The 27,907-nt window shown below is 41.2% G+C and overlaps 2 protein-coding genes across 3 annotated transcripts in view; one reads left to right on the forward strand and one right to left on the reverse strand.

The window, feature by feature from the left end:
- LOC105834950 (dedicator of cytokinesis protein 3) overlaps window positions 1-1,098 on the forward strand; it is a 47,115-nt gene extending 46,017 nt beyond the window's left edge. For both annotated transcript variants that reach the window (XM_012677828.3, XM_012677829.3), the window contains one exon: window positions 29-1,098. In XM_012677828.3, coding sequence (XP_012533282.2) covers window positions 29-196 — 168 coding nt within the window. In that variant the 3' untranslated portion in view covers window positions 197-1,098. The remainder of the gene's footprint in view (window positions 1-28) is intronic.
- LOC105829367 (protocadherin-like wing polarity protein stan) lies at window positions 929-27,835 on the reverse strand. Its single transcript, XM_036293936.1, has 16 exons — window positions 27,507-27,835; window positions 13,905-15,036; window positions 13,409-13,686; window positions 12,292-13,005; window positions 11,253-12,093; window positions 7,765-11,067; window positions 6,912-7,530; window positions 6,349-6,715; window positions 6,013-6,228; window positions 5,367-5,939; window positions 4,652-5,078; window positions 4,330-4,567; window positions 3,812-4,132; window positions 3,156-3,741; window positions 2,352-2,358; window positions 929-2,223 (listed from the first exon to the last, which is right to left on the reverse strand). The coding sequence occupies exons 2-16, from the start codon at window positions 14,907-14,909 to the stop codon at window positions 2,212-2,214; spliced, it is 9,507 nt and encodes a 3,168-aa protein (XP_036149829.1). The 5' UTR covers window positions 14,910-15,036; window positions 27,507-27,835; the 3' UTR covers window positions 929-2,211.
- Window positions 27,836-27,907: the final 72 nt, after the last annotated feature.

The following is a 27,907-nucleotide window of genomic DNA, read 5'->3' on the forward strand; positions in this document are numbered from 1 at the left end:
ATGATTTGTTATTAATTCTCTTTCACAGGTAAGTCCTCCACCGATCCCTCCTAAGGCACATCAGGACACTCCGTCAGCTCCTTCGACTTTGGAGAGAGTATCCAACAGAACGCCAAGTCACGGCCACTCGGAGAATTATTCTGTGCCGAAGATGCAGACGCTCTCCGTGGCATCCGACACGGAAAGCACTGTGTAGTGACACTATCTCCCCTAGTCTCTAGCGGTTAGTATTTAGTGATGTGTATGTGCCATTATGGTCAGGCGCGAATCCTGTACTCGATTTGCCCCTCGAGTCGTCGAGTGGATTTTCTTAGACAGTAACTTAAGATAAGCATAAGAATATCATCGTTGTCATCGTTGTCGTCGTCGTTGTCGTGTCTAACGAATGAAACATGGAGAGACAGATGTGGACCTGTCATCATTGAGATTTCTAATATTTGCACATAAATTCCATACATAGCTGATAGCGAATTGTAAGCCGAATCAAATCGTAAGCAACCCGAAATCACATCGAACGTAATAAACGGATCGTATTTAATTCGCGTATATACGTACCTTCGTAGAGAAATGAAGACGAAAGGTGAAAAAAATGTGTAATACTCGCCCTTGAACACCGAAAACGTCCAACAAGAAGTTTCTCGATAGATTGAATTCATCTGGACGTGATCGGCGATCGAACCGCGGTATATATATTATATATATGCATACATATATATATATATAGACTTCAAATTGCTCTTCCGAATATATCGATCTATACCACACTGACACTATATATTTTGTAATTTATTTATATTTTCGACGAGAAAATAAAGGTAATTTTTAAATCAACAACATTGCTGCAGATTGTGTGAAATGATATTGTCAATTTACGGTGGCAGGTATGGTTAGAAGAAAAATTAAAAAAAAACGAACCCTGTTCCAAGATACGGAGGAATATATAAATTATGTATTTTGTCACATGTTCTTTTTTCTCTTCGTCTAGTATGAGTGTATATACAAAAAGTATGAAAAACCACGCTGCATGATTGTACGCTTCAACTTATGCTATTTTTTCTTCTTCATGGCATAAAATAAAAAAAACGTTGTAAACTTCTATAAAAAAGTAAATGAAACCTAAAATTATACATATACTTATACAGGATGATTTTTAATTATATGTCAATACTTTAGATAGGAATATAGAGTTCAAGATAAGAAAAAGATGTTATACAAAAATCTAAATAATTTAAATGACATTTTTTTGTTTCGATTTTTAGCTTTGTCCTCTAAACTTTTAAAGTATTAATATACAATTGAGAATTATCCTGTATATAAGAGAGAGAGTAGGTAGTGGAATGTATACATTGCACAATACTGAGCTCAAGAAGAGAAAATTTAAGATAGAATGGAATGAGATTATAATGAGTATGATAATGATTGGAGATCATTTTCATTCTCCGTATCATCCTGAATATCATTGCTAATTAGCAGCAACGATCATTCATTGAGAATCGGAGATTCACAAATTGGAGTCAAATCGCTCCTAAATAAAAATAATAACAAGCGCAAATATTTATAAGGTCGATCAGAGAGTGATTGAAGGATTCAGTGCAAGCATTAATCTTACTCTTTTCTATACTTATCTCAAATACAAAAAATTTCTCAAAATACGATTCATAAGTATTATGAATTTTTTTTTCTTTTGCACAATTTGACTCCTCCACCTGCGTAATACTAGATAAAAATGACATCGAGATATTTTTCAATGACATAGAGCGATGACTGCCGATTTGTAATTATAATAGATATTGTATATATATGTATATATATTATAACTAACGTATTGTATATATTATATTAGTATTTTATATATATATATATATATATATATATATATATATATATATATATACATAAGACATATTATAATATATACATACATATATATAATTATATCAAATCATTGAAATATATTTTAATGTAAAAATTATCTCTCAAGATCTCTCTGATAGACCTTTCATATGCAATATATAAACAGGCACTCACACATACATGCTAATTAATATGGCTAAGTATGTATAAGTACAGTCATGGCCGCTTCTTAAAATATATATCGACGACGTTCGAGTCTTTATTGCGCGTTGGACACTTAAGCTAGGCGTAAACTAAAATTACTTTGTACGTTGTTCTCGTTCGTGGCACGGACCTCGTCAGACGGACGTTTCCGCATTAGTATCCTTCCTGCAATAGTAATATCTTTGCAATTAATTTTGACCTAATTGAACAATATCACAGAGAAAATTAACGATAAAGACAATCGTTGCGGTTTGCAGGGCGATTTATAGATTTATATCGTTATGCTTGCTTACCTCCTCGCTGGTAATTTGATAGTCGTCAGAGTAAGCACGGATCACAGAAAAGATATAGTTATGTTAGAATGTTCCAACGCCACCTTTTGTGCATACAGCAAGGAGAAACACGGAAAACCAAAGAAAACCAGAATGAATTAAAAGAAGTGTTATGAAACTGCGTTAAAATAAGAAATACTGTAACTTAAGTATGTAGCTCGCCGCCCACTTTTTTTTACATGCGTTGGATGTGACGTACTTGTCTTTGTACTTGTATTGTCTTTTTGTAAATTGTTTTATATGTCAATGAATGCAACAACTTCTTGAATAATCATTTATATAAAGGTTTCTATTTTTATCCAAACGTGACTATGTAGTTTTATTTCTACGACTTATTGTTAGTTAATTTTGATTTAATAGCTTTCATCATAATTTCATTTTTTATTATATACATTATTGGAGTCACGGATTATTGTCACATTCACTTCAATTTAAGATGCAATTTATTGAAACCATAAATCTGCATAAATTACGGTTAACAGATTTTCATATAGTTTTTCTATGTGCTTTTAAAAATATTTTATTTTGAACAAAGATGATATACATATATGTAAAAAAAGAAAAACTTTATGAAGGTAATTTAAATTGTCTTCTCTCTTTGTTATTTTTATATTTTTCATTCAGACATCAAATCCATCGTACATGAAAAGCTCCTTCACATCTCTACTTTCCATCTATTTAAGAAGCCATCCGATGCCCAATAAAAAATAAATCTTCCAAACTTAAGCATATAAAGCATATAAACCATATATCTGTAACACTCACTCGGTCTCAGTGATAGTTTGCTCGTACTGCTGCTGCTGTTGTTGCTGCCTGAGCGCCGCTAATTCGTTGCTGTGTTGCAGGTCATGAGTCAACGAACTTGATAGTATTCTGCTACTCATCGGTAGAATGTACTCGGGCCTGTCCTCCAGAACGGTGGGGGTGCCCATCTTGCCACGTTTCAAACTGCCGTATCTCTCGGAACCGCTGAGATTGTCATGCTGGGAACCATGCAGACTTTGGCCACGCTTCAGGCTACCGTAACGTTGCTCGGAACCACTGAGATTTTCGTGATTTGAGTTTTGCGAGTGATGACTCATGCTGGAGGCGAGGATGCGCGATGACATAGATAGCATGTATGGAGTGGGCGATATTGTATGGTCTTCTTCAGCAGTATAAGGGAACAGGTACTTTTCACCCAGATGGTGCACCTTCTCTTCACCTTCCGAGTAATTCTCGTCCACTTGGCTCTTCTGTGGCGAGCTCATATCTGGATATGGTAGCGGATTTGGACTCGAAGTCTTGTTCGAGGCCATTTCGTTATCTGACATAGTGCCGCCAGACCATTGACTATTACGCACGTCCATCACTGCAAAATTGTTTTAAAGATTAGTTTTTCTTCGTCCTTAATTTAGATTTACGTGATTTATTAATCTCACCGTTTGATGATAAGTATGCTTCTGGCAGTTGAGAACTCCATCGGGGGGCGTAGATGGGTTTGATGTTGGGAAACAACTCGGCGTTTGAGCAAAGTATATTTAAGTGTTCGGCAGGATTAGTGTGAATGTTGGGTAGGTAACTGTGAGTGACATGCTGCTGTGTGGATACTCCCATGTTTCTGTGTGATCTCGACGTGACATCGTCTTCGTCGGAGCTATGCGAACTAGCGAGATCCAGGCTCCTACCGCCTGCTTCGGCTTGCGAACCGTCGGTGTCCGACTCCGATTCTCTACGCTGGCTTCTTACTTCCATAGATTCTGCTGAAAATATAACGTTAATTTTAATTTAAAGAGATTCTAAGAGAGAGAAAGAAAGAGAGAGAGAGAGAGAGAGAGAGAGAGAGAGAGAGAGACAGACAGACAGAAAGAAAGAAAATTAAATCTAATAAATTAATTCAAATAAATCAATTTTAATTTAGTTAATAAATTTTTTCGTTTGCTGTTTGTAAAAGTTGTACCTTGTCGAGAATGTAGTGCCGATCGATGACTCCTCGATGACAGATACGGATCTCGATCGCTGTTATAATTGCTTGTGGAGGTTGATGTGTGTCTTAAATGTGTATCACTACGATAAGGACTTGAACCTGTTTTATTTGTACTTCTTGAAGTTGTGCTGCTCGTAGAAACACCGACGTGGACTCTCTTACATGCGGATTCCGCTCCGCTATAGGTTGAAGAGTAAGCTAATGCTGAACGCTGAAATATTATTAACGTTTATCAATGCATTCATGTGTTATTTATATGTATGTACACAAAAGATATAAATTTTTATTTATGTACCGAGTGGCCGTTTACGTTCTGACTACTACTTCCGTTGCCCATACTCCCGTCCAGCAAAGGTGTCTTTTTACCAATACACCTTAATAGACTTTGATATAAATTTCTCCTCACTCTACTGTTGATAAAGCAGTAACCAATTAGGCTAAACGCTGCGTGAATCACGATAGCGACACTCAGCAAGTACGATAGCATCGATGAGTTCTCTGATGCATTGAGAACCGCCAGTGTCCATGTCGATCCCAGCAAAGGTAATGAGGCCACAGATAGCCATAGGAGCGTTCGTAGATTTCCGAAACCCATGATATGCTCCTTTAAAGTAAATGCTGCGCGGATGCACATTACAAGAATGCAAAAGTTCACTAACACAGCCGCGCAGACAGGCCCTATGAGCGACCAGATCACGGTTTCGTAGATGGACAACCAGCAGCTAGAAAATCAAATAAAAATTTATGCAATTAAAAAGTTACATTTAAAAGTTGAAAATTCTAATAATTTTGATAAGTCGCAAAAGAATAATATTATAATAATTATTGTAATGATTTAATTTTAATCTTGGATTTTATTATCTGTAATATATAATACGTATCATTTATTTGATAAAATAATGAAACTTTTAATTTAAAATGTTACAATAGTATTTAGATTCTTAATTTTCTAATTTAAAAAATAATAACATTTTTGGAAATATCATTTAAGAAATAAATCGCTAACTTACAAATAAAAGTTTCCGTATTGATCGGCTCTGACACCGATAGTAAGTCCAACGATGACAGCCGGTAGACCGTATCCCATTGTATAATAAAATCTCATCTGGCCATGGTTCACGTCTCTCATTTCCGTCAGCATCCGATAGAGATGAATGGAGTCTACAAGAGTCCAGGCAAAGGTACTCAACCAAGCGTAATGCAGTCCTATCGCCGTAAGTTTACACGGAAATTCATTGGAAATGAGAGGACTTCTGGCTTTGAGCGCAATCAGGTACAAAATTTCCGCCATGAGAACGCATAACACCAGATTCTTGTGAATACTATTGGAGTTAGTACCACCGCCGCGGATCAATGCCAGAATCAACAAAGCGGATAATAGCAGAGGTAAGGCGATCATGAACGCGCTATAACTAGTCACATCCTCTAGCAAGGATGGCTCCGGGACGTATTCGAGATCAAGAACATCCGTTAATATGGCAAAAGTGGAGAGTTTCATGCAAGAGCAGTTTACGATAGTGCCGAAAGATAAAGAATTGTCCTCGACTTCTGTGGTACAGCCCATTCGACTCCATTCGCCGATTCTGAAATTGATTAGTTAAAAGAAATTATTAATATACATTAGAACATTAATTTATAAGAAATCAATAAACTTGCCCTCTCGCCGTGCTCCAATGGACGCATTGTGGGTTTGTTCTGGTCTTAAAATCATTGTTTTCATTGAGCCAAAGTCTAACTTGAATCGGCGATTGTAAAGGAATTCCTGTCAAGGATTCGTAGCCGTTATCTGAGGGAACCAACACTGAGACCGTCATTACGGGTGATCCAACTGCTACTTCTACTCCCCATCTAACTGTTACCGAATCGTCGAATCTGCAATTGATCATGAAAGTGGTAAGTAATTTTTTTATTTCCATTTATATAAAGTTTAATAAAAACAATTAATTATTATTCTTAATATAGCAATAAATTGATACAAATAGCATAACGCACCTTTGTGGCAAGAGAGCACCAAGTTCTTTATATTGCACATAACTCAGCACAGCCTTTCGATTGTTTAAACTATTCTTGACATTTAGCTCACCCTGCATAAGGGGTTTGATACCTAACGTATTGAGCGGTACTTGAATCTTCGAGTGAGGATCGAATCTGCTGGGATCAGCCATGTAATTGTTGTATTTTGGGAAATTAATAGATGGACCAAAGTGCGCTGAAGAACTCAGAAAAGCAGAGGTATCAGGCAAAATAACTTTCCGATCAGCTTCCGCAGGTCTTGCTGTTGATAAGGAGAGATCTTCCTTATACTCGACGGCCTCATAGCCAAAGAGACTCTCTGATGTTACGATGTCTAAACCCAGCACTAAAAAATTTGATACATATAAATTAACAATAAAAATAGGCAAAATGTTAAAATGTATTTTCTTTGTACAATATAAAATACAATATATTTTTAATGGAAATGATAAAATGTATTACTTTTCAAAGTTATAACAATTCTATAATAAATCATTTTAATTAGTTAAAATAATCAAATTGAAAAGAAAAATTATACTTACCAACGTTATCATCGACTACTTCAAAGGGATTAGTAAAAGTATCATGTTGAGATGCCGTTAAAGTCTTCAAGTATCTCGCCATAGCGTCCAAAATCTTATCGGGATTATCTCCATTAAGCTTTCCTATCTTTTCCCATTTTTCTTTGTATTTCGACTGTAGAATTGCTCCGGTTATGCCGACCAAATGGGAAACATAATCTTTGTCCTGACTGTGAGTCAGATTCAGACCTACTAAACTTTCTTCGTAACGTAGCAATGCCACCAGCAAAGATTCTGCTACCAAAAGATCCGCTCCGTACATCTCTCTCGTAACATTCACTGCTCTGTGAACGTCCTTTGCCATCTTCACGGCTACGTAAGTGTTTAATGTGAGATCCTTGATCTCCAAAGCAGCTAGTTGATGTCGTTGTTCGACGAAGGCCTCCGAAGTGCAATTAAAGAGATCAGGTGGTTGCCAACCACCTAATTTATCGTCACAAGATCTTGCGGTTTTGCCTTCAGCGGTGCCAGGACAATCCTCGATAGCTGTCATCCCGAAGAGAGTTCGCGGCCACCACAAACCGTCCGAATACGATCTGGGACAACCATCATAAACCACCTCACAGCCCCTTAAAGTCACCTAATATGTAAATAAAAGAATTGATATTTTAATTAACACTAAGGATTTTTCTAAATTAAAATTATTATTAGAGAGACGATACTGTTTTATTTTAAATATATTCAGAGTATTCAGAAAAAAATATTAATTAAAATATATTTCATTTTGGTAATTTTATTTTACTCTTTTTCGTGGAAATTTATTTTAGAGTGTCATGATGCTAGTTATAATATATTTTATATTTCGTTTTCTCACCTCGGCATAAGGATTTGGACAGTCGGTGCACGAACGACCGATCACTCCGGTCCGACAGCGGCACTGACCAGTCTCGCTGTCGCAACGAGGCCCAAAGCTACCGATTGTGTAGCACTCGCACGGTATACACTCTTTTCTCCCACTCGGTTGATAGTGATTCTCTTTGCAATGACACTCGCCAGTAGTCTTATTGCAAGCGGGATCGTAGCCCTTGCTCTCGTCACAGTGGCATGGTCCACAGATTGGGGATCCCCACCATGTTGCCGGACAAGGTTGCTCGCTCTTTGTCTCGCAATACTCTCCGGAGATATCGGGAGAATCGCATTCACATCGGTAACCGCGTCGCATGTCAATTGCGTCTTCGATACAAGTGCCGGCGTCGTTGCAGGGTTCGAGATTGCAGACGCGTTCACAGTCGGGACCGACGCGGCCAGCCGCACATACACATTCGCTCGACCGCCACTGCGTGACACAGACTGATGCCTGCGGACAATCCAAGGTACATTGAGTCTCGGATGGACAACCGGCGTCGACATTCTCTTGGACGGTTGGTCGCTGAAGAACACTTTGATTGGTACCGATTCTTACGTCTTGCAGGCAGCCATTGAAGAATGGTAGATCAATGTTGGTCGCTTGATCTGGACCGCCTACGAGAATTCTGCCGACATACAGACCCTGTAACTTGGCTGGTAGTGGTACGGTCATAGGTCGTTCGCGATAGTCCGTGTCTAGGGACACGTGGCCGCTTTGCCAGATGATCTCCACGCGATGCCACTCACCATCCGCAACTGTGCCGCTAGTTCGAATTACATCGGCACTGTCCAACGAAACGACTAGCTTGCCATTTCGAATTTCTAACAGGACTGAGCTATTCTGGCCGATCTGTACGCTCATGACGAATGCCTGTCGTACGCGAGTTCGGAGACTTAAGGCTGTTGTCCACGGGAGCTGAATAGGTCGCAGTAACGGATTGAAGCCAAGCATGCCGTCGCCATGAAAGCCATACGGTGCACCGATCTCTTCGGCACAAGTAGCTCCTGCGAAGTTATGTTCGCACTCGCATACAAAACCTGACCAAATTTCGCGGCATTTGCCATTATTCCTGCAGGGCGATGAGGCACAAAAGGTTGCCTTCTCAGGGCAGCCGGCATTCGTTCCATTGTCCGCTACAAATGAATTTAAGTCAACAAAAACATGATCGATGTAGAGATCACTAATGCATCCTACATAATCTTTGTTCCGGATTTGGAAACTGGATGGGATCGCTGGCAGACCGCCCAACTGCAACGGTCCAGTCAAGTCAAGAAATCGGTGGCAAGTTTCGGTGACAATTCCACAACGTTCCTCGAGGACCCTCTCGCTTCTACCGGCGCAGGCCCATCTCGCACCCAATCTCTCTCCATGCTTTAGAGCAAGCGCAACGTCACAATCATCTAGAGACACCGTCACTGTCCGATTAAAATACGAGACCACCACTTCGTGCCATCGACCGTCCGAGACACCTCCTGGAATGCTCGCTGTCGCCCTTGTCACTTCGTCACCGAGGGAAAAACTGAATTGTACGCGCGAGTCGACAATTTCCAAGGCGATAAAGTCATGGCGTTCGTTATATCTACCATTGTAAAGCAACAGACCATCGGCCAATTCGGTAGCGAATTTCAGTCTAAGATGAAGACGATGGCGTTGCTTAAGAGAAGCGAAGGTGAGAAATGTCGCCGGACCGAAACTGCGTGCTCTCAGTTCGCAGAAAGATGTTACACTTTCCTGAGCCGATACGGGGCAGCCTTCACAGGTGAAGCCGCCTGTATTTTTTACAGTACACTGAGAATCGCCCTTGCAGATGTCGAGTGAACATGTATCGCGATCCAATGAAATCTCGCAGTTTACGCCAGTAAAATCCGGCCGGCAGGTACACGAATACCCACCTTCTCGCCTGTGACAGGTACCGCCGTTTATACAAGGATTCGAGTAACACAGGTTCACTTCGGTGTCACACATGTAAGCCTCACGACTGCCGGTAAAGCCACGAGCGCATCTGCACGCAAACGTGGTCACCGGATAGATAGGTCGAAAGAGGACCGTGTCGCTACTGGCAAAGCCAGATGCGTTGCCAAACTTGAGCACTGTCAGGCACTCCTCGAAGTTCAGACAAGGTTCACGAACACAAAGATTGTCGTCGAAAGGCAAAACAGTAACGGTCGCCAATCTCGCTAGGATACCGCGGTTGAGATATACCCGTTCTTGAAGAAATTGCGGACTGTAAAATTCGTCGACCGTGCCTGGTTCGACCTTGCGCGCCGAGAAACTCACGTTCAAAATCTTGCTGTGAACGTTTGCATCTTCCTGGACGCTGAAAAGAAAGATGTTCTCGCGCGGACATGGAATGATAGCTGCCAAGCCATCCAGGAAGTAACCCAGAAGAGGGCTAAGAAATGCTTCTACTGTCATGTCGTCTAATCTTACTGTGATTGAGTTCAGCAGCATCTCGTCAGTAATCAGACGCACTGATAACGTCATCGTGGCCTTTGCTTCGTTGATACCATCTGTCACAGCAACTTCCATAGTCGCTACTCGTGGCACGTTGGTATTGAGCTGTGGCGACAGCCGAATCTCGCCGGTCGTCTTGTTAAGATCGATTAAATTCGCATTGTTGCCGGCGAGAATGTTGTAAACAAGATTGTCCGTCACGTCAGCGTCTACTGCTGGTATTCGGCCGATCGGGGTGGTTGGGAAGAAATCCTTAAAGTTGTTGAAAATAATTTGAAAGTCCTTAAGCACTGGAGCATTGTCGTTCACATCGGTCACCAAGATTTGCACCACTGCATCCGAGCGCAGCGGCGGCGACGCGGCTCGCACTACAAGTTCAAACTTCTTCTTCGGTGATTCATAGTCGAGTTCCTCGAGGGTAATTAATTCAGCCCGATCAGCACCTTGGCGAATATTTAAACTAAAACTATTGGAATCTTCGCCGCCGATGATGCTGTACTGCACGACTGCGTTAAGACCCTCATCCGGATCGTGGGCATAGATCTCGCCTACGGTCGAGCCGATCGGTGAGTTCTCGGCGATGTAGAGAATAATCTTATCGTTCTCGAAAGCAGGTGGTGAATCATTGATGTCCTCAATTTTGACGGTGACGGGAACAATGGACGAGAGCGCGGGCGAACCGCGATCTATAGCAACAGCCTTTAAGATGTAATATGCCACCGATTCTCGGTCTAGTGGTTTCGCGGTCCTAATGATGCCTGTCGTAGAGTCAATTGCGAACGCGCCATCACCATCGTCTTCTAAAGCGTATCTTACCTAATTATTTTTAACGAGAAAAAAGAAATATTAATTTAATGATCTATTGATAATGTTATACATTCAAGATTTTTGTAGATTATTAAAATGTTTATTTGTACATATAAATAAGCCATATTCCTCATTTATTAAATTATATTATAAAATAATTTTCTTAATCACAAAGAAAGTTTTATAATATTTACCCGGCCATTGAGATCAGTATCCGCATCGGTCGCCGAGACTCTTAGCACACTGGTACCCACCAAAACGTCCTCGGGAATCGAACCTTGATATTGTGGCGCCTCGAAGACCGGCGCATTGTCATTTACGTCCGTAACGGAGATTTCCACATCGGTGGTGTCCGACATCGGTGGCACTCCGCCATCTCGAGCGGTCACCGTCAACAGGTACGAGGGTACCAGTTCGCGATCGAGCGCTTTCGTCGTTGTAATAGCTCCGGTCTGTGGATTGATGGTAAACTCGGTGACCGTTTGCTCGCCGTTGTCAGTCGCCAGGCTGTACGTGATCTGGGCATTCTTGCCAACGTCGGAGTCGGTGGCACTTACAACCAGGACGGTTACACCGATCGGTGCGTCCTCAAACACCGAGACCGAGTACGGCGCGTTTTCGAATACTGGAGAGAAATTGTTGGCGTCCGATATGTTGACATAGATCAGAGCGGTATCGGTGCGACCGCCGCTATCTGACGCCGTCACTGTCAGCACAAACCGCTTTTCCTGCTTGTAGTCGAGCGGCTGAGCGACAGTGATAAGGCCACGGCCGTTCTGCGATGCAATAGAGAAGCGTCCGCGCGTATTGCCACCTGTAATCTCGTAATGAATCCTCGCGTCCTCGTCCGGATCGGTGGCGGTCACCGAGGCAACCGGGGTGCCCGGCGGATCATCTTCGGACACTACAGCTTCGTAGTTCTTTGGCTCGAAGTAAGGATCATTGTCATTCACGTCGGTTACCGTAAGAATTACTGTCGCACTTGCGGATTTTGGTTCCTCTCCAGAATCCGCAGCGATTACAGTAAATTGGTATCTAAAATCAAAACAAGAATCTCTCATCAAAAAAATTTAATAAATCTAAAGTAAATTTCTAAATCTAAAAATATTAAAATTTAATGTAAAATGCGAATAAAATATTTTGTATATTTTTCTTTGGATTTTTAAATATTTTTACTTTAATTTCAAACATTTTAATTTCAATTAAATCTAATAATCAATGAGAAATTAATACCTTGAGCACTGTTCGCGATCTAACTGCTTCGTCGTGTAAATCCAACCCGTTTCTGCATTCACAGTGATAGGAAAGTTCTCCGTGGAAGCGCCGGTAAAATCTCGCGCGCCGATGGTGTATCTGATGAGCGCGTTGTTGCCCTCGTCAGCGTCATACGCTTGCACCCTCAGAACCGAATATCCGAGCGGCACGTTTTCCGAGACCGATTCCTGAAAATGGCTGGTGTAGAATCTCGGCGCGTTGTCGTTCACATCTCTGACCATCACGAGAAGCTGAGTGGTGTTGGAGCGCGCAGGCGAGCCGCCGTCCTGGGCGCGTATGACAATCTTGTAGCTCCTAGTAGACTCGTAGTCGAGTGGCTTAACTAGAGCGACATCGCCGCTCATCGAGTCGATCGAGAAGGTGTTCTGTGTGTTGCCGCCGATGATAGCATAGCGGACAGCTGCATTGGCGCCGGCATCCGCATCAGTCGCCCTGATACGAGCTATCACCGGATTAGTCGTGTAATCCAAGTCTTCCGGTACAGCTGCCGAGTACGTGCGTTCAGTGAACTGCGGATAGTTGTCGTTATCATCCAACACACGTACTATCAAGGTCGCATTTGCATTACGTCGCGCCGAGGGTGGTGTCGCTTGATCCGTAACGCTAAGTACCACCGTGTAGATTTCGGTTTGCTCGCGGTCAAGCGTAGTTCGTGTGGTAACCACGCCGGATCTAAGATATACAAGATTTTTCTTATAAAAATATAAGGATTATTCAAAATTATATCCAAATAAGTTGATTAAAAGAAATTTTATTCTAAGCTCTAATAATCAAGAGAACTTAAATCAAGAAAGAAACAGAAAAAAAAATATTGTAAGATTTTAGTTATGTTAGTAATAATATTAAAATACAGAGAGAGAGAGAGAGAGAGAGAGAGAGAGAGAGAGAGAGAGAGAGAGAGAGAGAAGATATTATAATTTATTTAAATATATTTATTTAAAAAATATATAAAAACGTGAATATATAAAAAAACTTTATGAAGAAATCATTAAAACATCTAGCTTTAAATTTCAAGATTTACCCTTCAAATATCTAAATATTTCTGAGTATAACCAAATATAACTGTAGCGCTAACCTAGGGTCGATTCTGAAGGTTGCTGTATCCTCTGTATGCGTGGTGCTACCACCCGCCGTGATGAAGACAATAGAGTATTCCACCTCAGCATTCCTTCCAGTATCCTGATCTGTAGCCTTAACTGTAATCACCGAGGAACCTACCGGAACACCTTCGCGCACCGACGCGTCATATTCCGGCCCCTCAAAACTAGGCGCGTGATCATTTGCATCTAATACGTTAACTTGAAGAGTCGTTGTACCGGTGCGCGGAGGAAACGAATCGTCCACTGCCAACACCTATTCGGCAAATGATTTGTATTTACAATTAAAAGTGATTAGACTTTGTATACTATAACTTGATTAGAACTCAACATTTTTAATTTTAATCGTAGGGAAAATAAAAATGCATGTATTTTAAAAGGTTTTTTATTAAATTAATTTTTATTTTATTTATTAGGGTAACATTGACATTTTTTAAGTTTTTATTTTTTTTATTTCAAGAATTTGATACGTACCCGAAAATAGTGGACGTCGACGTTCTCTCTATCTAATCTGGCACGTGTAGTTACTCTTCCGGTTACTGGATCGAGAGCTAATAACGCCTGTGATCTCGCATCTATCAGCGAACTCATGGAATATCGTACGGCGCCGTTTTCAGGATCTCTAGCCCTCACTGAAGTTACGTACACCCCAGGCTCTCTTTCCTCTTCTACCGCAGCGACATAGAGCGGCTGCTCGAAATACGGCGATTGATTCTTGAGCTCTCGCCTCACCCTTCTACCTAAATCGGTGTCGTCCAGTTGACGATGATGGAACACGATCTTCAGCCGATGCTCGGCATCGGTCAGACGCGAGTCACCGGCGCAACGCAAGTTCATGCTGACTGAGACCTTCCATAATGGATCGACTAGGCACTGCTCGGTGGCGGAAACCAGATCCCCGGCAGCACCTTCCACGAGAAATCTGGGATCCGCTACTCCACCCCATCTCGTTTCGCATTCCTTCAATGCCGTCTGGGGTAGAAAGTCGCGGAGAGCTGCTACTAGTTGAGATGTCCGCAAACATACCTCGGTAAACCTATCGGTACTAGGCATCGCGTAAGAGGCCAGAGTCTCTGCCATCCAACCTCTGGTGGCCGCCAGGTCACGATTCTCGCCGCCGCATCCGGTGATCAGAATCCTCAATGGCAAACTGTAATAGTCGATGGTAGGTCTACCAAGGCGAGAGCTCGTCGAGTCAACGTAGAAGGTGAAAACACGTGGATACTGGAGACCGTCGCAGCTGAGCGTCCTCGCCAGAGTCACGCGACCTGTGTGCGGATGGACTTTGAGGAGCTTCCGGGCGAACCAAGCGGTACGCTCGCTGGACGCCTCGTACTTGCGACGACCGCCCAGCTGCGGCACCCCGGCCTCGAAGACAACGGTGCCGGCAGGCGTGCTGGACGGCAATACCGCCAAATAGCCATCGCTCAGCGTCCAGACGGTCGTCAGAATCAACAGGATCCATCTCCACCTCGCCATGGCGACACGCACTTAATCCGCGCGATCCTGCGGTCTATGATGCTGTCCTCTTTCTGACGCGTATCCCTGTCCCATGATCGCCTGTGAATTCTTCGCGAATGCAACGGAACAATGCGTCAGGATCAACCTAGAATCAGATCCAACATAACATTATAGTTAAGACCGATGGTATAATCATCGCGTCAAAAAAGTCATTTTATTAAAATAATAAAGATAATTTTTTCATTGCAATAAAATGAACGGACATAAGGCAGCTTATTAATTTCTTTCGAACGATCACTTCAAGATAACTTGTTACGAGTTCAGCAAAATATCGGGATCGAGGAAAGCGAGGAAGGATGATAGTAATCAGGACGGACGACATCGTGATTGGAAGTAATCTCTCGTGGACTTCTTTTTATCTCCTGTGCCTTTAACTCAACCCAGAAGACAGGTAGAGACGAAGTCAGGCGCGTATAAGGACGCAAGTCTCGTTCTTACGCCTTATTTCGCTCTAGCAAGTTTAATCGGCCTCTTTCGTAAGCCGAGAACCTTGTCTACGGCGAAGTACCATCATAATTGCCCGTACCAGCCGGCGGTTTTCGAGGTGCACGCGTTTTCCCCTCGCGAGAAGCGGACTTCCCTCGTCAGTGCAAAACGTGGGAAACAAACTACTTCCGGTGGTGCCCCGAAGAGGATACCGGTCTTTCGTCGGCCGTACAAGAGATTCGTCGACTCTCACATTACACGCATGCTTACATTGCGTATCGCCTCGATTGCGATGGCTTCGCGGGAGCTTCGGGCCTTTTTCTTTCACGTTCAACATTGACGCGTGCGCGTGTGCACGCGATCTCGAGAAAGTCGATCGCGAGAAACGAAATCATGCCGATACTCGTCATGCGAAGAAGCGCACAAAATTTTCTCCTATTCTAGGACAAATATAGAAGATGACGTTGTGTTGATTCTCTCAGAGATCAGAGAACGGCTTGAGTCGAGCGGAATAATTAGTCGCTTCATTATGATCTTATTACGCCTCTTATTATGTTATAATTAACACATCAGGCAGTAATAACTTTATGTATGTGAGTAATATCTGTTTGTAGAAGAATGTCGAAGAAAGCGTAATGTAAAAACGTTTCTTTTTTTTATTACGTGCGCCCTTGAGATCTAAGTTTGAGGAACAATGGCGGTTCTAATATGCAGGAATGCGACGTCCGCTGTCACGCTCGGAAGAACGGAAGACCGCGATCTTTATCACGAGTTCATCGTGATCCTCGTTGCACATCTGTCTGCTTATACAGCACATACTACTTTATCTTTCACGCAATTCAACATATAGCATCTCTTTGTATTAAATGATAGATAATAGAATTTGCAAGTCAATATATCAAAGAGAAGAAGAACAGATAATTATCTACTCTTCTTTGATGAAAAGTTACTTTCTTTAATTACAGTTATCGCAATAATTCCGGGCTGTCTGGAGAAAAGAATTATCTTTATATTAATGGAGATTCCTTTCATTTTTGTACAAGTGAGAATAATTTAATAACTCCATAATAATTAAGACACATTGTGTAAATTAATGTAATTACTAACTTTCTATTGTGAATTGTTTACACATACACGTGCGATCCAGAATTATAGGAAAATAATTAAATAATTTTCTCAATAAAAAATTTCGAACGAGAAAGAAAAAGAATATTATAATTTGCAAAGAGACTCTAGGTCGTCATTTAAAATATCAAGCGGGCGAGAATGGCTAAATAAAATATATTCCTCTGTCCATATTCGTGTTACCTATTTTGACGTTTTTTGCTGAAATTCTATTGATGTATCATAAACATTTTAAAGCTGCGCATAATGCGGCTTGATATCAATGTGAGTGCACAAGCCTCAGAGGAGGAGTATGGATATGAATACCGACAGACTATTTTATTCGCCTCGTTGTACCTGTCGTACATAGCCGGCGGGAATTCAATTTAACACCTCGAGAGATTCAACGAGCCGTTCCATTCCAGAGCGTGTACTTTTTAAGGAAAATAACTGTAAAATCCAAGCTGTATGCGCTATCTACGAGCGATCACGAGCCCATGGAAATATTTGCGGAAATGAAAAATCGGAAGAATCAGTGCGGAAAAAAATCGAGCGTAACAGAATCGAACAGGTGAATGATTACCGAGAGATTTTTTTTATGACAGTGTCAGAGTTTTCAAGATGTTTTCAATCTGAAGCACATTTGACATGAGATTTCTAAATAAAGAGAGAGAGAGAAGAGCTTGACGTTTATCATACAATAAACATAGTCAGTTGATTCATGTACTCAAGCGTCTCGAGACTCGATCGTCGCGTCTCTTGATGGACGACTTCTGAAACAAGTGCCCGCAAACCACATCTCGTTCGAACCGATTTACTGCTGCCGGTACTGATGTTAACGCGACAACTTTTTAAGCGTGATGCGAAAGAAAAACGACAATTTTTTAGTTAATCGATTATGTACAGAGATCCCAGGTTTTCAGTTTACAAGCTTGACGAGGCAGAGAAAACGCACTTGTAAATATAAAGCTAAATACAAAACGTAAAATCTGCCTTTTTTTGTCTGCTTTGTATTTGCATTTCTGTAATATAAGAAAAGGAAGCTCTGCACTAATCAAAGATTTCAGTATCAAGTTAATTAAATCAACGAAATCTTTCCATTACATTCAAAGTAAGCGTAAAAGCGAATGTTTAAAAAACGAGATGCCTGTGTGCAGAATCTCGCGTGCAAGACTCGTCAAGCAGAGAAACTTTAGTCCGCAATGCAATGCGATGCAATTGCACCGTGCAATTGCGTGAAGACGTGGCGGCGCGCGGCGCTCGCAGTGCTTAGGCGCATCCTCCCATTTCGTGTAGCCGCATGAGATTATTCCGTTCGTCGGTCCTTGCGAGAGATCACGGCGACCAGAGTTGACCGTGCCGAGAGCGAACATGATAGTCCGATACTTATACTCTCGGTATAACTCCGATCTGAACCGGCCGATCGTCCTCTACGTCGCCCGAGGGAATCTAGCCGATCCGGTTCTCGCCAATCCGCGCAGCACGGACCCAATCGAACCTCCGCTTCGGAGTCCCGTCCCGACGGTTAGTCTTATGCGCAAGAAACGAGATGGAGAAGGAACAAAGAAAAAGGATCGGCATGTCGAATCGCGTATTATCGTTTGGTAATCTGAGCGCAATACGTTTTCACATATTCTTAAATTGCGATAAATTTGTTTAATTTTAATTTTCTTAATTCAGAATCTTTGTTGTTGTAAAATAATGGATGTAGGAATTATCAATTTCTATTTCTCATTTACAATAATATATATATGAAAGAGAGAGAGAGAGAAAGAGAGAAAGAGAGAGAGAAAGAGTCTTCATTTCGGTCAAAATTTCATTATACAACTTAATATTAAAGATATACAGTTTTATCATTGTCAAGAGAGCACGCGCCTTTATTGCAATTGAACACTGCACTTAAAGGAAGATTTTTTATAAAGAAGAAAAAAAAGGAAAAAACCATATCGTTATATAGTCTTATTTACCAAATTATGTATTATCTGCGCTTCTGATTCACCCTGTTACCATTTAGATATCTTTTGGTTGAAGACATTAATTTTTTCTTTCTACCAAAAAGAATTTCCAAAGCTTTTAGATGCGTGATTATCTTTCGATCATCTCGAAAAGTACTTTAGCCGAAGGCTGCTCGGCGATGTTATGTCCGTGAGATATTAAGGTATGGAAATTTCTCGCGGCTTTCAAACGACTGATCCTTTGACGCACCGTCCGTTTCTTATCTCATCTAACAGTTATTGACGCGAGGAATCTCGTTCACCTGCTACACATAATACACTAATGAATGAGAATCTTCACGTTCATTTGCTACATATAGTATTCTAATCTAATGAATGAGAATCTTCATGTATCTTCAGATCGTAATTAATCAAACTAAAATTGTTCTAATAAACAAATTACTCTTTGAATGAAAATAATGGAATTTTATTTTCATGGAAAATATATTCTTCAAAATATTCTCCGAAGATTTAGATAAAACGTATACTCAAAACATATACTTTCCATAAAATTATCTCTCCCATTTTCGGGTCGTCGCGAAGGGTGTACCATTTCGTTATTAAATGAAACTGGCCCACTGGTGGAACTATTAATTATATCGAGAAGGGCCTCCGCTTGTCATGGAATCCGGTTTCAATAATTATCTCGCGCGCCTTCTCTTGGACGCTTTCGGGCACTGAAACGCATGCGTTGGAGTCGAGGTACGCTGTTTCGGTGAATCAATCTGAACCTGTTATCTCGGACAAGTCTACGACGTGTAGCTGAAGCTAACAGCCAAAGGCAGCAGCCAAACGCCGAACAGCCAGGGCCGAACGCCATATAGGCGTTTCCAGGGAACAACATTCAATCAAACGTTAAAAATTCCCTGGTTATGAGATTTTCATTCGCGACCGTTATTAATTGTTTAGTGGTTTTTGAAATTGTTAATTACGTTAGTCAGATAAATACAAGGAACGCTGTCTTCAAATTTCTACAAAAATATTTTTTGAAGTCTAGAATGACTTAATTAACCGTATATGAAAAATTTTTATGGAAAGGCATTTATGCAAAACATAGTTGATTACCAGAATAATGCAACGATTTTTTTTGTAAATCACATTATCGCTTTTTGCAGCACCCGACAAGTAGACGTAGCGGTTTTACGGCACCAAACGATAAAAATTGATTAAAAAAATTTTTATAACAATTAGGAAAATGCACGCCTCCCGTGAATGATCGATCAGTCGATTGTACGTTACGACAAGATATTTCCAGCCAAATTTGGTGGAAATCGTATTCTGCGTTTAGGCGTGAGGCGCACGAAACAATGAAAATTAATTTTTTAAATGTTTATAACAATTAGAAAAATGCACGTCCTGTCGCGAATGATCGTTCAGTCAATTGTACGTTACGACAAAATATTTCCAGCCAAATTTGGTGAAAATCGTATTCTGCGTTCAGGCGTGAGGCGCACGAAACAATATAAATTAATTTTTTAAATGTTTATAACAATTAGGAAAATGCACGTCCTCTCGCGAATGATCGATCAGTCGATTGTACGTTACTACAAGATATTTCCAGCCAAATTTGGTGGAAATCGTATTCTGCGTTTAGGCGTGAGGCGCACGATACAATATAAATTAATTTTTTAAATGTTTATAACAATTAGGAAAATGCACGTCCTCTCGCGAATGATCGTTCAGTCGATTGTACGTTACGACAAGATATTTCCAGCCAAATTTGGTGGAAATCGTATTCTGCGTTCAGGCGTGAGGCGCACAAAACGATAAAAATTAATTTTTTAAATGTTTATAACAATTAGAAAAATGCACGTCCTCTCGCGAATGATCGATCATTCGATTATACGTTACTACAAGATATTTCCAGCCAAATTTGGTGGAAATCGTATTCTGCGTTCAGGCGTGAGGCGCACGAAACAATATAAATTAATTCTTTAAATGTTTATAACAATTAGGAAAATGCACGTCCCCTCGCGAATGATCGATCAGTCGATTGTACGTTACTACAAGATATTTCCAGCCAAATTTGGTGGAAATCGTATTCTGCGTTTAGGCGTGAGGCGCACGAAACAATATAAATTAATTTTTTAAATGTTTATAACAATTAGAAAAATGCACGTCCTCTCGCGAATGATCGATCATTCGATTATACGTTACTACAAAATATTTCCAGCCAAATTTGGTGGAAATCGTATTCTGCGTTTAGGCGTGAGGCGCACAAAACGATAAAAATTAATTTTTTAAATGTTTATAACAATTAGAAAAATGCACGTCCTCTCGCGAATAATCGATCATTCGATTTTACGTTACTACAAGATATTTCCAGCCAAATTTGGTGAAAATCGTATTCTGCGTTCAGGCGTAAGGCGCACGAAACAATAAAAATTAATTTTTTAAATGTTTATAACAATTAGGAAAATGCACGTCCTCTCGCGAATGATCGTTCAGTCGATTGTACGTTACGACAAGATATTTTCAGCCAAATTTGGTGGAAATCGTATTCTGCGTTCAGGCGTGAGGCGCACGAAACAATATAAATTAATTTTTTAAATGTTTATAACAATTAGGAAAATGCACGTCCTCTCGCGAATGATCGTTCAGTCGATTGTACGTTACGACAAGATATTTCCAGCCAAATTTGGTGGAAATCGTATTCTGCGTTCAGGCGTGAGACGCACGAAACGATAAAAATTAATTTTTTAAATGTTTATAACAATTAGAAAAATGCACGTCCTCTCGCGAATGATCGATCATTCAATTATACGTTACTACAAAATATTTCCAGCCAAATTTGGTGGAAATCGTATTCTGCGTTTAGGCGTGAGGCGCACAAAACGATAAAAATTAATTTTTTAAATGTTTATAACAATTAGAAAAATGCACGTCCTCTCGCGAATGATCGATCATTCGATTGTACGTTACTACAAGATATTTCCAGCCAAATTTGGTGAAAATCGTATTCTGCGTTCAGGCGTGAGGCGCACGAAACAATATAAATTAATTTTTTAAATGTTTATAACAATTAGGAAAATGCACGTCCTCTCGCGAATGATCGATCAGTCGATTGTACGTTACTACAAGATATTTCCAGCCAAATTTGGTGGAAATCGTATTCTGCGTTTAGGCGTGAGGCGCACGAAACAATATAAATTAATTTTTTAAATGTTTATAACAATTAGGAAAATGCACGTCCTCTCGCGAATGATCGTTCAGTCGATTGTACGTTACGACAAGATATTTCCAGCCAAATTTGGTGGAAATCGTATTCTGCGTTCAGGCGTGAGACGCACGAAACGATAAAAATTAATTTTTTAAATGTTTATAACAATTAGAAAAATGCACGTCCTCTCGCGAATAATCGATCAGTCGATTGTACGTTACGGAAAGATATTTCCAGCCAAATTTGAAGGAAATCGTATTTTGCGTTTAGGCGTGAGGCGCGGAAAAACGATAGAAATTAGTTAAAAAAAATTATAACAATTGGTAAATTACAAGTCTTGTCGCAAATGATCGATTATGTATTATAATGACTATACTCTATACAATTTTTTCAAAGTTTGTTAAAAATCTCATAACCAGGGAATTTTAAACGTTTGATTGAATGGTGCCCTCTCGAAACGCCTATATGACGTTCGGCTCTGGCCGCTTGACGTTTGGCTGCTGCCTTTGGCTGCTAGCTTCGGCTACCCAGAAGAAACGCCACGATTTCACCGTTTTTAATAGAGACATATAAGCACGAACGACCGGTCTTCCGGACATTTATATCGATTACCGAGTCAATGCATAGGCTACCGAAAATACTCAATCTGTGAATGTAAAAGTATTCGTTTCTGTTTCTAAATCAATTCTCTTCTGTAAGAGATATTATATGTATATATATTTATATATTTAGATTTTTATTAGAAATTACAAAATCTAAATTTCAGAATAGATGTGTAAAAAAGATGTAAAATATTTCTTTCAATAAATCTTAAAATTACTCTAATTTTATATTTAAATACCGTATGTATGTTATTTTTCAGTCAGTTGTTCTTAAAATATAAATCTGAAATAATTAAACTTTTCTATTAAACTTTTTAGAGTTAAAATAGAGTTCAATTTTCATGAATAAAGTCATATTTAAGTTACATATAAATTAGAAAGAAATATTTTAATTTTAAAAATAAAATATCTGCTGGATATTAACATGTGTAGAAGATTGTATAGTTATTAGAATTTCATAAATAAATTTTTTTCAACGTTTATTCTCTTTATAAAAGAACAATTATAAAACAATGAAAATGGCGTTTAATATTTTTATCTATAAGATATATCTAAAAAAGAACAAATTATTTATTTAAAACTAAGAATGTACAAAGAACCATTATAAAGCATTCACACAGAACCGAGGTCTCCCGCTGCGTGCTTTATAACTCGGAGGAAGCTCAAAGGAAAGATGTCGATTCCGTTATCTAAAGAATAATAGCGAGATACAGTTTATTTCTGTGGATAATCTGTGTGCACGTTCGAAGGAAACGATCACAGATTAATGGATCGGCCTCCTGCCGAAGAATGCGATGCGGAAGAGATGCACGCGCGCGCGTCGCGCGATCGTATCCTCCTCTCCAGTTGGTGGAACAGCCTACGAACGATCTCGCATACCACGCATACGCGTTCCTCGATTAACGATACCCTCTCTCGGCGGGCGAACGTCTCGTGAAGATAGAGGACGTAACACACACGCAATCCGCGAAGCAAAATTTCGCGTCAAGCGAAATTTTTATTCTCTATGTAATCCTCCGTGCCATAATAAACGGCTCCAAAGAGAGAAGTCGTTCGGGACCGCATCTCATTACGATTGCGTATGCGAGCGAGAGGAGGAAAAGCAGACAGGCAGGCAGGTAGGCAAGCAGGCGGGCAAGCATCGGATCGGTAAGAATCGGCCCGGTGATTATTTCGACGAAAAAAACGTCCCGGCGACTCTGATGAATCGCCAGAGGCGTCCTCCTCTTGGCGGCCGGTGTCAGCGACTCTCCCTCTGCTTCTCTTTCTTCTTCTTTTTCTTTTCCTGTTCGTTCGTCTCCCTCTTTCCCTCTCCCTCTTTTTCTCTGTTTCTCTATGCCCGCCAACTTTCTTCTGCAACCACCGACTCGGCTGGTCCGTCCGCTCGATGAGCGCGAACACGCGAGGGACGGCCCAGGCCTGGCTATTACAATAACCGGTGTACGTGGTTCCCGCTCAAGGTCGCAACACGAAGAGAGACCGGAGAGCGAGATCCCTCGAGGAGGAGACTCAACTCCGGCTCGAGGATCTCCATTTTTTCGACGAGAAGAGTCCTCGTCGAGCGAGCGAGTTTACACGAGCGACCGACGACGGCGCGAATCGATGAGCGTTAGGAGAGAAGCGATGCGAAAGAGATCGCACGATGCCGATCGAGCTGACGGAGTATCGTATACCTGAACGACACCGTGGAGAAGAAGACAAACGTTTCGAGAGTCTTCACGAGCGTTGCAGGGCACGTTACTTGAATGAATCTTTGTTTAAACACAAAGTTACGTATTTGTTATTATAAAGAAATACGAGTGAAATAAGATAATAGAGCGGATAGCAGTGGAAACCTGTATTTGACACGGGAAATAGAGAGGCAAGGACTTGGGGACCGATTCAGAGAGTCACGCGATCGATCGCGCTGGCGTGTGTTTGCTATGTCCCTCCGGGATTTTAGAACTTATACGTGTAAACGCCGTGTTATTTTTCTCTTGGATTTATATTCCCTCCTCTTACGCACTAATTTTGATTGATGAAAGGAAATCTGTGCGAGTAAGAAAAAAAAGAGAAAGACCGGAGAGTCACGCGATCAGGCGCGCTGGCGTATCTAACGCGTAACTCACTCACGTCATTGTTTATGGACTTATCAAACCGTGTAAATCATTAAACGCTCTTTTACCTCTTAATATTAGTATCGCTACATATATAAACACATTTCAACGTTGTACCTCGAGTAACTTTGAGTTATTTTAATTCTCCAAATTCGCGATAACAATTTAAGTTTCGATACACGATTACGGCGATGAACGTATTTGTCCGGCATTAAGAAATCAGCAATTCGCGGATTCACTCGACGGTATTAATAGACGCAATTGTCGGGGTGATTTTCCAGCTGTGGCTTCCAGCGGCGAAGTTAACTCGCCGACACTCCGCTCGTTGTCGGCGGAAAAGACGTGCGAATGACAGCGTGGAAAAAGGGGAAAGCGCGGGAAATACCCGACGATGATGAGACCGAGACCGATGCGATGCGCGTCGCGCATTCTTTCGGTGACACGAGCGCAACATTTGTAGAGAAATTTCTATATTTCCGCGGCGATTACAATGTGTACCGTTACTCGCGGGCACAAAACCATATTCGCGTAACGGTGAGGTCGGAGAAAAGGGAGAGAGAAGGAGGGAATTACCTCGAGCGAGGTGTTCGCTTCGCTCGTAACCGAGATGGCCAGATGGAAAACGGGATCGTCATCGTCATCCGGGTCTGCTTGGGCGTGGAGAGCGAAACTCGCGCGCCGCAGATCCGATCGCAGAATCGATTCGCGACGCGTAATTAAGTACGATCGTCTGTGTTTTTCTCGTCGCCGACGCGACGGATGGTGCGCCTCGCGAAACACGCATCGACATCACCGTCCGACGACGCGACGCGGCGCCGCGCGCGGGCGGCTACCTTCGATTTCTTGTCTTGTATCATACACCAAATAACGTGCATGCAAGTTCACCCGTCGCATACGAAATCTTACTCGCGCTGCAAAAGATACCGCCATCTTATTTTAATTAAACAGCTGATCTCTTTTAATTGAAAACGCACGACTGAAATTTATGGATTTACGGTATAAGCGATATATATAAAAATATGCAGATCTGATTGTCGAAGAATATGTTTTTACGCCTCTCAGAAAGAGATCCTGGTGGCTTTTATTGCCACTCGCAAGACTTGATAACAACCTGCAGCGTCTCGTTTACCCGACCAAATTTATACGATGCGAAGTCGTAACTCGAGATTATCTTGGAATCGTTTCGAGGTCGAAAAATCTGGCGAAGGTTCACAAAGCGCGGCGCGCGGTGCAACGGGCGCGGAGATGCCCGGCATGGATAAGGGTTTCTCCACGGAAGAACGCTCGATTTTATGGAACCTGTTCCCACCGCGCGTGTATACGTGTGCGTTCCTCGCGCGAACGGGTTTGCTTGCTTAGGCGCGCACGTACTTGGTGCGCTTCACGCTTCTGCGGGACCTGCCTGCTTGTAAATTAGTGTTAGCGCACTCATAACGGCCGACTGATCGTTTGATCGGGACATCCGAAAGTTCGACCAGTGTCTCAATTAAAGATATCCATGTGACGAATTAATCAGCGTGACAAAATCCACTCGAGAGAAGAGAGAGAGAGAATAGATAAATATGCATTTACGAGTATCGTAAAAATTTTCTAAAGAGCCTCTCGATGCGATTTTCAAATCTAAATTAAAATCAATAATATAATTTTGTGTATATACAAAGATCTAGTTTAATCGAATTTACAAATTGCATTAATACTTATGTTAAAACGAGTCTCAACTAATTAATCTTAAGCCAATCGAAAGACAAAAATTAACATAATCAATATAATGATTATAACATCTATTTTGTGCTGCTACATTCATAAATAATAAATCTGCAAGTGAGATTATCGAGTTAAAATTAAAGCAAAGGAATTAAAGTAAAAATGAGCGAATAGTTTAAGTCTGCGAAAAGCGACGAGACGTTTCGTAACGAGGGCTGCTGTGCGAGGGCCGTGTCGGACACGAGAGAAAGGGGGCGAAAGAGAGGTCAGCAGCCCCCTTTGCTTCGTTCTCTCTTTCTCGGACAGGGGTGAGTGACTCACGTTCCGTCGGCCTCGACGCCGTTCGTCGGGACGCGTCGCAAACGCCTACCCTCCAAATATTGATTCGCTTGAGCGAGGAACGCACGCGTCGCAACGCGTGTCGTATCGGGGGAGGCTTTCTCCCCGCTTCGCTCAGGCCTTTCGTTTTAGGTCTTCCCCGAATCGGATTTCCCCCGAGACGCATCTCGCGTTTCGTTTCGAGGCCAAGATCTCGCCAAGTCTTTTTAAAGACTTTTCCTTTTTTAAATTTAAAGAGAGATCTCAACCTTTCAAAAGAATATAAATAAAGCGAGTTGAAGAGCTTTAAATATATAATAACATCGAGCTTTAAATTTTTTAAAATCCACTTGCTTCACTTTTTCTTTGAATCCCTTTACTTTTATATGCAGCTATAAATCATGAGATTTTTTCATTGATAAAAACACGTTTATTAAATTTATAAAACAAAAACTTTTAACTAATTTTTTTTCTTTTTCAAGTTTTCTCTTTTTCAACAATACTCTTGAAGTTTAACTTTTATTAATATATTACATATAAACACGTGTCATGTGTTACATCAAAAAGCAATAACACAAGATGTATTCATTGTTACATTAACTTTAAATGGATAAAATAATAAAAGTAAAAGAATTCTCTTTCTTCTTTTACTACAACAAAGTTTCAAAAAATAAAATTTTAGATTCTCCAGATCACCAACATTTAGTATTAAAAGAAAATTTCTAAATTTTCATATTTTCAAGTCTCTAAAATTTTCGTAGATAAATTTTTCATATTTTATGAGTGATAGTCAAGTTGTTCCACGTGTACTTTTGACAACTTTAATTTTCAAATATTACAATACATATTTTTCTATAAGTCAATTCAGATCGACCGCGGCGTGTCATCGATTGACAGCGCGCGCGTTTCTCCGGTTGGTAGAAAAAACCACGCGGGAAAGAGAGACTTGGACGTTAACGAGTCTCGGTTCGTTAACCGGCATGGCAATTAAAAGGTCACTTTTCCCGTGGGAAAGCGGCTATATGCAGCAACATAAGGGGAAAGGAAGGAATAATAGCAGCGGCAGAAGAAGAAGCTTCGCGCACACGCGTGTGTGCTCCGCGACAGCGCGAAAGAGGAGGAAGAAGAGCGGCGTCGAAGAGGTCACTCACCGTCCCGCCAAGGTCGCCGCTATCGAACAATCGGTCACATCTCCGCGCGAAATTTTGGTTATCACAATTCGGGGGTCGTCAATCACCTGGAGCACTCGATTAAGGTGCGTCGCCGCGCGTTCGCACGAGACGAAAATCGCGAAAACAAGGGAACTCGCACTCCGCGCACGATACACCGCCTCACGTCGGCGTCGCGACTGCCGCCGTCGCCGCTCGCCCGCTCGGCCCGCTCCGACTCCACGCGCACACGCGAGCGGTCGCGATGCGCGCGTGCGCGCGCTCACACCTGTAAGCGGATGGTGATGTAGGCGAGGATTTCGAAACCCTCGTTTTGGCTGCCATTTAAAATCATCTCCAATCTTCTATCTAACTAATAAAATAATTGCATAAAACATTTCGAG

This window comes from Monomorium pharaonis, chromosome 11, assembly GCF_013373865.1.
Source record: "Monomorium pharaonis isolate MP-MQ-018 chromosome 11, ASM1337386v2, whole genome shotgun sequence".
Lineage (NCBI taxonomy): Eukaryota > Metazoa > Arthropoda > Insecta > Hymenoptera > Formicidae > Monomorium > Monomorium pharaonis.